This window comes from Teleopsis dalmanni, chromosome 2 (assembly GCF_002237135.1).
Source record: "Teleopsis dalmanni isolate 2A chromosome 2, ASM223713v2, whole genome shotgun sequence".
Classification (NCBI taxonomy): Eukaryota; Metazoa; Arthropoda; class Insecta; order Diptera; family Diopsidae; genus Teleopsis; species Teleopsis dalmanni.
In genome coordinates, this window is record NC_051847.1 from 180,490,652 (window position 1) to 180,501,875 (window position 11,224).

General features: G+C 25.4%; 1 protein-coding gene and 1 pseudogene across 1 annotated transcript; both read right to left on the reverse strand.

Annotated features, from left to right (window-relative positions):
- Window positions 1-1,255: 1,255 nt before the first annotated feature.
- On the reverse strand, window positions 1,256-4,801 carry LOC119685562 (annotated as a pseudogene).
- An 844-nt stretch (window positions 4,802-5,645) lies between these two features.
- Window positions 5,646-11,218, reverse strand: LOC119681056 (probable cytochrome P450 304a1). Its single transcript, XM_038094122.1, has 6 exons — window positions 11,065-11,218; window positions 10,651-10,902; window positions 7,902-8,188; window positions 6,277-6,861; window positions 6,072-6,216; window positions 5,646-6,006 (listed from the first exon to the last, which is right to left on the reverse strand). Exons 1-6 carry the CDS (start codon window positions 11,156-11,158, stop codon window positions 5,822-5,824), a joined length of 1,548 nt encoding a protein of 515 aa, XP_037950050.1. The 5' UTR covers window positions 11,159-11,218; the 3' UTR covers window positions 5,646-5,821.
- Between the last annotated feature and the right edge of the window lie 6 nt (window positions 11,219-11,224).

Genomic DNA, 11,224 nt, shown 5'->3' on the forward strand with positions numbered 1-11,224 from the left:
TTAATTTTTTTAAATTTAAGATCTTTTCACTTGATATTATAAATGCATACTGAATACGCACTTCAAAAATAAATCGAATCAGGCCTTGTCAGAATGCAGTTCTTTTATCAACTTGTAATTAAAATTAATATAAATAAGAATTAAGTTATACAGCTGAAGTAGTCGACAATTTAAAAACACTTAACGGTTTGCTTTTAGCCTTAACAACCGTATTTTAACAAACAAACTATAAGCATTAGATCATTAATTGACGTCATACAATATCAATGTAAAAAAAATCAAATGTTACCTTATTTCAAATCTGTCGTATAAATCGATCCTCACCTTAATTATTATGTATAGTTTCAGGTTCTCAAACAAAAAAAATATAGGCTAAAGAAATTTCATAAGAAAATTCTTACAAAACATGAAATGTAATAATAGAGCAAATTCATAAGATGTCATATTAATTAAAGTATTCTTTTCATAAACTTTTTCATTAACTCTCAATAGACTATTGGACTTTCGCAAGTAAACACAATTAAAAATTAAATGAATAAAAAAACATATTTAATAATCAAACAGCATAGAATACAATTATTAAAATAAAAAATGAATAAACTATTGCATATAATATATATCACATTCTTTTATTTTAAATATACTTTTTTTCCATAAACGATTTCTAAATAAAAAAATTTTTAATATAAACTATTGTTTTCAATGGAGAGGTATCCCGATCAGTATTAAATAACAACAATAAAATTTTATTATTTAATTAATTGAATTTTTGGCGAACCATACAGCTGTTTCGAGTATTCATCATCAGTGGTCTTGGAAAGAATTCTTGTATTTAATTAATCGTAAATAATTTTTTGAATATGCAAGTACCAAGGCCCTGCCCAGTGTTATTCTACAGCTGATTTATGCTTTCGTTCTAATATAACACACCAAGTAATGAACTTTCACACCAAATTAATAAAAGCCCACATTTGAACATATGGTACAAGTCAAGTTGGCTAATGAATATTGACACTGAGGTTCAAATTTAGCAGGGCTCGAGTTCAACCCTTGCTACTTGTAGTCTCAAAAAATTATTTACGAATAATTAAATACAAGAAATAATTCCAAGATCACTGATGAAGGATAAATGAATTATGATAAGTTTTATAAAATTAATATAATTAAAATTAAAATAATTGCATTCATACAATTCTTCCCACATTTATATTTACAATATTGTTATAAATTTATTAATATTAAATTAAACATAGACTTATTTTCTGTCTTCCAATTGTACCCAAAAATCAGGTGGGGATGTAATTAAACCATTCAAGTTTTTAGATAAATCGGGTAGCTTATCACCAGGTGCCAAAACAAAATTGAAATTTTGACATAATGTTGTTGTCATAAGGAAAAGATTGTTTCTAGAAAATGTTTCTGCAGGACATAAACGTTTTCCTATAAAAATACAAAATATTGTGTATTTTAACTACAATATATAAGTCAACTGAATTTTACCTGCACTGAACGGCAAAGATATGTCCTTCTTTAAACATAATTTTCCTTCGTCGTCAAGAAAACGTTCTGGTCTGAAATTTTCTGGATCACCCCAAATACGTTCGTCCATGTGATATGCATACAAACCGGGAATTATGACTGTATTCTACAAAATTTAAAATTACATATTTATTGTCATAAAAGTTAAACAAACATATATATGTACTGACTTTTGGCACCTTATAACCCATTAACTCAGTATCCTCTAAAGCTTTGTGTGCTACATCTGATGGTGCTAAGGTTTCAATACGTAAACCTTCACGTATGGTTGCTTCTGTGTAATGCATTTCTTTACGATCTTCCAAAGTAGGTAAACGTCCACTACCTACAACTTCATCAATTTCTTTTTGAATGCGTTTCATTATCTCTGGGTAGAGCAATAAATACTGTATTAAAAACGTGATCTGTACACCGGTTGTACTTAAAGCAGGGATTGAGAAATCAATTAAACTCATTATGAATTGTTTACGTGAGAAAGTGGAGTCTGTTTTGCCCTCAGCTTCCGATTGTTTTATTTCTTTAATATATAAATCCAAGAAATTTCTCTCAAACCCTTCCTGGTATGTTTCAATATGACGATCAACCAAAGTAGAGAAATATTTGTAAAGAAAATTATTTGCTTCCATGAGTTTATTATAAGAACTCCAATTCGGGAAAATGTTCCTTATCCAGGGCATTATACTTAAAAGTTTGCCATAACTATCACCTGTTCTTTGGAACTGCATTACCATTTGAGTTAATTTCAATAAAACTCCCTTAAATCATTAAAATATATTATAACATAAATTTACTTAAATTTGTTTAATTTTAATATATAGAAGTTCAAATATATATGGAATAACAGAAAATACTAATATTCATAAAATAACTTATGAATTTATTAACTAACCTGTTCTGATCGTGGATGTCTCTCATTATATATAATATGAAATAAAATATTTCCAGAGAAAGGATGTAATAATGATGGTAGTAATACTCTATATCCACCTGGTTTTACAATTTCTTTTTCATGTTCATAAAGTGGACCATTTCGTATTAGATCTAGCATATCGGTTAACTCTTCCTGTATAACCAATTCTAGTTGTTCGAAACGTCTTCCGAAACCAAAATCTCTTAAGTAACGCAAAATGAAACGACGTTGTTCCTTCCAAAGAACTCCTTCTTGGAAAAATATACCTTAAAATTTGAATACGAAAATTTTTTGAAAATTATGAAAGTCTTTTTATTTAATTTAAAATTTTATCTTATGAAATGTATTCACAAGCTCATATCAGATATATATATATATGTATATATAGGTATATAGAACGTTCATATATTTATTGAATGTAATATTCTTAGTTTTGTAATAATAGCAATTATCAGTTTAATATTTTACGCAATAGGATTCCTTCAAGAACTCGTCTTTTTGAAAGTATGATAATGCCATTTCAATCAGAAATTGGACTTTAAAACTCTTATTATTAATTAATTAACAATTTATTTATTTATATTATTATTAATTAAAATCAATAATATTATTATTAATAAATATTAATAACATTATTATTAATAAATATTAATAACATGATTATTAATAATAAAATCATTAATCTTAGACCAAAAACTAAGATACGAGTATTTAGATGTATTAATCAGTGTTTCTCTTTTTATGATATCAACAAGGGAAGTTTAGGTGACGTTGTATCTGAAGTGTTTCATGTGCACTTCATTATTTAAAAACAAGTTAACAAATTGACATGAATTAATTAAAATAGTTTTAAGAAATTTTGTGTATAAAAATACTTATTTAACTTTGATACGTAATGAACATTTCTTTCTAATTGTGTTGGTATATCTTATGGTGTATTTATTTAGTATTTTTCGATCATTTTTATTCATTTTTCCAAATTTTTTTTTTTTCTTTAATAAAAATATCTTTTATCTTATTATTATTTTATCTTCCTTCTATCATGAACCATTTTCATACAGTTTTTTTTTTTTTGGATAACCATTTTTGAAATTCTTTATTCTGTATCTAAAAGATCATACATATACTTTCGTAGTTATTAAAAATGCAGCATTTTTGCTCTATAGAAGTTAGTAATTAAAGGAAGAAAACATCTAGGTTTATAGATATATTGTTGTATTTGAATCTGATGCCATCGTTTCCTTTTTCTATATCTTTGGACATGTGTGACTACACAACATGAGGTAGTAATAATAGTTTTGTATTCTGATTTTTTCATCTGCAATCTGATTGTTTATATTTTAATATAATATTTATTGCCTATTCAAAAAACAAAGGGTTTGAATTAAAGGATTTCAGCAATCGTTGACTAGAAACAAGTCATTTTATAAATTCGAATTTGGATTTTATTTATTAAAACTTTTATTATAGGTTTTCGAATTATATTCTGGAGGGTAGAGTCTGAATTATATAACTGTTTTCACTACAGTCTGTAGTCTACGGTTTATATAGTCTGTTTTCACGACCACATTAGTTCTTCCTTATTAAATACTTGTATGTAAATGTGTTCAAATTTTTATTTTACGATGATTTAAAAAACCATTTGATTTAATTAAATTAAAACTACATTTCTTCGTACGAGTATATGTAATAGAAAAACATTTTAAAGAATTTAACTACAGTATGTTATGATACACACGAAATGCAACTCTTGAAAAGGCTACAGAGACTTTGTATTCTTCTAATAAACTCAATATATAAGAAATGTACTATCATTAGTTAGTAAATACGCACCCAAAGTATTTCCATCAGGTTCTCTCATTTCTGTTAAAAATGATTGAGTCCGTCCGTCAAAATTCGGACTATTTAAAACTTGTCTTATGCCTTCTGCATTATGTACTGCAACTACTGGTAATGAGCCAACGTGAAATCCAATTATATCTGATTTATACCACTTTGAAAAGTTTAATACTCCTTTATGTAAATATTTAAAGTTAGACATCATCATAAATAAATAACTTCCGAAAAGCGGTATGCGTGGAGGACCTAAAAAGTCAAATGTATGTATGAAATAGTTGTAATAATAGCTTTAATATTCTAACGCACAGTAATGATTTAAATACAAATTGTACTTGTAATATATAATATTAATTATATGTTATTGTTAATATTAAAAACAATAATTTTAGATAACATTATAAGAAATATTTCTAACCTGGCGGAAATCCTGCTGGACGACCAACAGCATATCGATAGAATATATACATATAGGAAGAATAAAGCACTTAAAAACCATAAAATTTCACTCATCATATTTAATTAACGTATTTAAATAGTATTAAATATTTTCTTATTTTTAAATTTAAGATCTATTCACTAGATATTATAATTTCGTACTGAATATAAATTTTGTAAAATGAATCGATCTAGGTCTTATCAAAATGCAATTCCTTTATCAAATTGTAATTAAAACTAATATAAATAATAATTGAGTAAATTTAATTGAAGTAGTCAGCAGTTTAAGAACACTTGGAACCATGTTATGTAGAGTGTCATTCCTCCTCAAAATCAAAGTTGTTGTTGTTTTCAATCTAAGCAATAAAATTGAGAGTGAGAGAAAAAACTATACATATGTCGGTTAAAATTTTGTGATGAGACTCTACACAACATGACCCTTCTAGGTTCACTTTAAACCTTAACAACCATATTATAATAAGCAAACGTGTATATATATATATATACGTTACCTTCTTAAATGTTACCTTATTTCAGATCTATCGCATAAATCGATTCTCACCTTAGTTATTGTGTATAGTTTCAGGTTCTCAAACAAAAAAACTATAGGCTAAAAAAATTACATAAGAAAATTCTTACAAAATATGATATGTAATAATAGAGCAAATTCATAAGATGTCATATTAATTGAAGTATTCTTGTACTTTTTCATTAACTCTCTATAGAGTCTTGGACTTCTTCAAGTAAACATAATTGAAAGTTAAATGAATAAAAAACATTTTTATTAATCGAACAGAATATTTTAAACTCAATTGTTTAAATCAATTAGTTGTGCAACCCATACAATTATCTACATAAAAAATTAATAAATTATTACATATAATATATATCACATTCTTTTATTTTAAATATAAATTTTTTCCATAAATGAATTATTTTTTTTTAAAATGTTAACTTCGAACACCGGAAATTTACAATTTCTCATATTATATAAAAACACAAATTATTTCAAAACAAATAATTGCATAGATACAATTCTTCCCACACTTATATTTACTATATTTTTATGAATTTATTAATATTAAATTAAACATAGACTTATTTTCTGTCTTCCAATTGTACCCAAAAATCAGGTGGGGATATAATTAAACCATTCAAGTTTTTAGATAAATCGGGTAGCTTATCACCAGGTGCCAAAACAAAATTGAAATTTTGACATAATGTTGTTGTCATAAGGAAAAGCATGTTTCTAGCAAATGTTTCTCCAGCACATAAACGTTTTCCTACAACAATACAAAATATTGTATATTTCAACTATAATATAATATATAAATCAAGTAAACGGTACCTGCACCAAACGGTAAAGATACATCCTTCTTTAAACATAACTTTCCTTCGTCGTCAAGAAAACGTTCTGGTCTGAAATTTTTTGGATCACCCCAAGTACGTTCATCCATATGATATGCATACAAACTGGGAATTACAATTGTATTCTACAAAATTTAAAATATATTATTGATTGTCAGAAAAATGTAATAAATTTATATACTAACTTCTGGCACCTTATAACCCATTAACTCAGTATCCTCTAAAGCTTTGTGCGGTACATCTGATGGTACTAATGTTTCAATACGTAAACCTTCACGTATGGTTGCTTCTGTGTAATGCATTTCTTTACGATCTTCCAAAGTGGGTAAACGTCCACTACCTATAACTTCATCAATTTCTTTTTGAACACGTTTCATTACCTCTGGGTAAAGCATTAAATACTGTATTAAAAACGTGATCTGTACACCGACTGCACTTAACGCAGGGAACGAGAAATCAACTAAACTCATAATGAATTGACTGCGTGAGAAAGTGGAGTCTGTTTTACCCTCAGCTTCGGCTTGCTTCATTTCTTTAATATATAAATCTAAAAAGTTTCTCTCAAACCCTTCCTGATATGTTTCAATATGACGGTCAATGAAATTGGCGAAAAATGTGTGTATAAACATATTTGCTTCCATGAGTTTATTATAAGAACTCCAATTCGGGAAAACGTTCCTTATCCAAGGCATTATACTTAACAGTTTGCCATAATCATCAGCATGTCTTTGGAACTGCATTGCCATTTGAGTTAATTTTAATAAAACTCCCTGAAAGTATACACAAAGCAATTCTTAATTAAAGAAAGCCAATTGTACTTTTCGAATATAATTTTAATACGAGTATTCAGTAAATTTAAATATATTTAAATATATTGATTTTTATATTTATACATAGTTGTTATATAGTTTTAATTGCCGATTGAGATAATGTTGAACTTAAATTTACATATTATAGACATCTGTAAGTACAAAAGTTATGTATACTTTTACGATAAATTAGCTTTAAATAATTGAAATAATTTCTAACTTTACAAAAAATTAAAAAAACTTTGTTAAAACTAAGAAAAAACTAATTATTTATACGATTAATTGATTAATTTCTTTCTTAAGACTTTATTTTAATTAAAATTCTGTACTAAATTAGTGCGACATCTCACTTTGAAAATTTACACTCAGCAGAAAAACTTTGCGTACAAAAAAATAATTTTGTTTCTTCGTACAAAAAATTAGTAATTAAATAAATTATTTAATTCAACTTTATTTTGTATTAGTACTTTTAGGCCTTATATTCATTTTAAGCTAAACTTTATTCCTAACAGTTTAGTATAAATATAAAAATAATTAAAAGTGTGATATAGATGTGTCTTGGATTGATAACACGCTTAATTAGATATGTGAGTTTTATGAGAGATAATTAGTTAATATTTAACTTTTAATTATAATTTTTTTTATTCACTAATTTTTAGTTTGAAATATTTATAAGTTGTTTAGTAGTTTTATTTGTTGAGTACAGATTCACAATCATCAGACCAGATGATTGCGGTTTAATGCTATATCGGATTTAATATTATGAACTTAGTTTTATTTTAATGCCCAGCACAACCTAATTTTATAATCATGGTTACGATTATGAAAATTGTTAATAAAATTATATCTTATTTTAAAAAATTAGTTATCATGATAAATCATATGTTACTGTCTAATATTGTCTTTTAATCAGAAGCCCAAATAAATTTAGATAGACTGAAAATCGTTGAGGACCATTAACAGACTTATAAACTATAGACTGCAATATTTTATTTATTTACCTGTTCCGCTCGTGAATGGCGTTCATTATATACAATATGAAAGACACTATTTGTTGAAAATGGATGTAATAGTGATGGCAGTAATACTCTATATCCACCTGGTTTTACAATTTCTTTTTCATGTTCATAAAGTGGGCCATTACGTATTAGATCTAGCATATCGGTTAACTCTTCCTGTATAACCAATTCTAGTTGTTCGAAACGTCTTCCGAAACCAAAATCTCTTAAATAACGCAAAATGAAACGACGTTGTTCCTTCCAAATAGTTCCTTCTTGGAAAAATATACCTTAAAAAAATTAACACATATTATTACGTATTTTGTAAAATCATTAGAAATTATTTACAATATCTTAGAGCATATTAATATATTATATTAAAGGATTATATTAAAGGATATATCCACATATTTATTTTATTTGAAATCTTGAAATGTTTTCTTAATTCATATTGCATTCAATCTATACTCGTATGTCTCATGAAAAGCATTTTGGTAGATTTTCTTCAATCATAGACTCATAACTTTAATTCATTTATATATAAATTATTTAAACAAATATTATTACATCAAATATTATTTAATTTTATATCTAATCATTTGAACTATATCTGTTAGACACATTAAATTATCACTAATAGACAAACTTTAAATCAGTAACTACCGATTTCGATAAAAAAAAATTTGTAGTCTGCCTATATAGATTAAAAAGATAACAAAAAAAATAAACAAAAATAAGAAACCTGCAGATTTTTACTATAATTTTATCATGAGCCGATTCGTATATATTTTGTATAAAATGTACTGAAGTATTTCAAAAGCATTTTACTTCTGTGATTTTGATAAGTATTAATTGAAATATTTTTCAATGGAAATAAGTAAACAATAAATAAATTCTAGTTGTATTTTAAGTACTTGAAAAATCAATTAAAACATATTTTTTTGATAAGAATATTTTTTTATATTTTCAAATAGGTTAAATAGATTTCAGAATATATACGATGCCTTCTGAATAAATAAGATATATTAATATAATAAGATATATATAAGATAATATATAAGATAATAATATATAAGATATATTAATATATAATATTATAATAATACAATTTAATATTAATATATTATAATATTTAAATAATATTTAAATATCAAATAAACTTAAAATTTTTATTCGCATAATAAAATTATAAGAAACACAGCTTTTTGTAATTACTATTATATTATTTACTGAATTTTCTCTTACAATGAATTTTTAATTATTAATTAACATGTAAAGAAAACGAAACTTTTAAAATAAAATAAAGTAGCTCACTTAATAAGGATCTTACGTCATTAATGTGGGCTAAAACCTTCTTGAAACAAGGACTCAAAAACACAGATGCAATTTATTACTAACTCTGCATTATAGAAGAATGAAATGAATGAAAAATATGTCTTAATTATAAAATTAAAAGTATTTATAAATGGAACTATGTAAGAAGAAAATAATATATTCGATTGGATAGAGTTGACAACGGTCATAAGAATTAATAAAATTTATTTTTAGTGATCTGTGCTTTATATGTAAATCTTAAATATCAGTTGACACAATAACAGTTATTTTGTACTATTACTTAGATTCTAATTGAACCATAATTTCGAAAGAATAAATCGTGTCAATGTGTAATCAAAATTAAACAACTTTACAAACGGTATATAGTATGTTAAAGCTATTTGAGCCAGTGCACTTAAGCACTTTTACTTTTTCTTAACTCGAGGTATTTTCAAAACCCCTCTTTACGCCTTGACTGGATTATTGTTTATCACTTCATCAGACTAAGCAATAATTGATCTCAGATCTGCATACCTCCCCGAGGAGCCTGTAACATTCTGAGATTTGATAACGCTGTGTTGGTAAGTCTGTCAGTTTTCGCAAATAATTTCAGGGCTCTATAATTACTTACAATTTGTGTTAGAACATTTGACGACTGTACGAGTATAAGACCATACTAAAGTACTATGAAAAAATGTGAATCCTATAAACTTTGCTAATCCTTATTTTGTAATAAAGAAATACATGTATATAAATATACCCAAAATCCTTATTTTGTATATGCTAAAGTATATATAAATATATATAGTATACATTGCAATTTTGCTGATTCTTTTTTACTAATTCAATTTTACTAATCACAAGTTGTTCTATTCCTATATATATACATAAATATATTTAGACAAATGTTGGCACATCAGCATTTAAGCATAATATCATAAGGGCACCATTATTTTATTATTTTTAATATTTTATTTATAGCATATACATATACACACAATATATAATCGAACCATTCTTATTAACACACCATATTTAGTAAAAATGATTTTTTAAATTCGATAAGAGAATTATTCACTTTTCATATATAAGCAAAATTTCTTAAAATTTTTTTTTAATATTAAAAATAATTTACCTTAACTTAAATTCAACTTATTCATTTAAACCTTTATCTCTATATATTTTTCAAAACATTTTTTAATTTTAAACACGCAAATAATTCGACTGATAAAAATATTAGATTTTTAAAATAATTTTATTCGGAAAAAAGAAATTATATTTAAAATATTTAGATTTCTTTTATAAACTCTACATAAGGTTTAAAATTTTTTTAGGCAAATGACCTTAGAGTCCAGTTCATTATTTTTAATTTAAAATTAATTTTAATGTTAACTCACAAATAAATAAATAAAATAAAATAAAACATTTTTAAATTTACCTAAAATATTACGGTCGGGTTCCCTCATTTTTGCTAAGTAAACTTGTGGCCGTCCATCGAAACTTTTATTGTTTAACACTTGTTTAACGCCTTCGGCATTATGTACTGCAACAACTGGAAATGGACCAACATGAAATCCAACTATATCCGATTTATACCACTTCGAAAAGTTTAACACTCCTTTATGTAAATATTTAAAATTGGACATCATCATAAACAAGTAACTACCAAATAGTGGTATGCGTGGAGGACCTACAAGAAGAAAAAGTAGAAGTTGTGATTATTAATTATAATATAAAAAATAATTTATTTTCTCCTATTGTGTATTATAATATATTTAATCGTATTAACATTCATACAATACACATGTATTTTTTTTTAATATTATAATTAATTTTCCAAAACATTGCTAACCAGGTGGAAATCCTTCTGGACGACTAACAGCATATCGATAGGATAAATATAAAAAGAACAAGGCACTCAATAACAGTAGTATTTCAGTTAACATTTTGAATATATTTGAATCTGTACCGATTTTTAATATATATTTTTCTTATACTAAATTCTTAGCTCT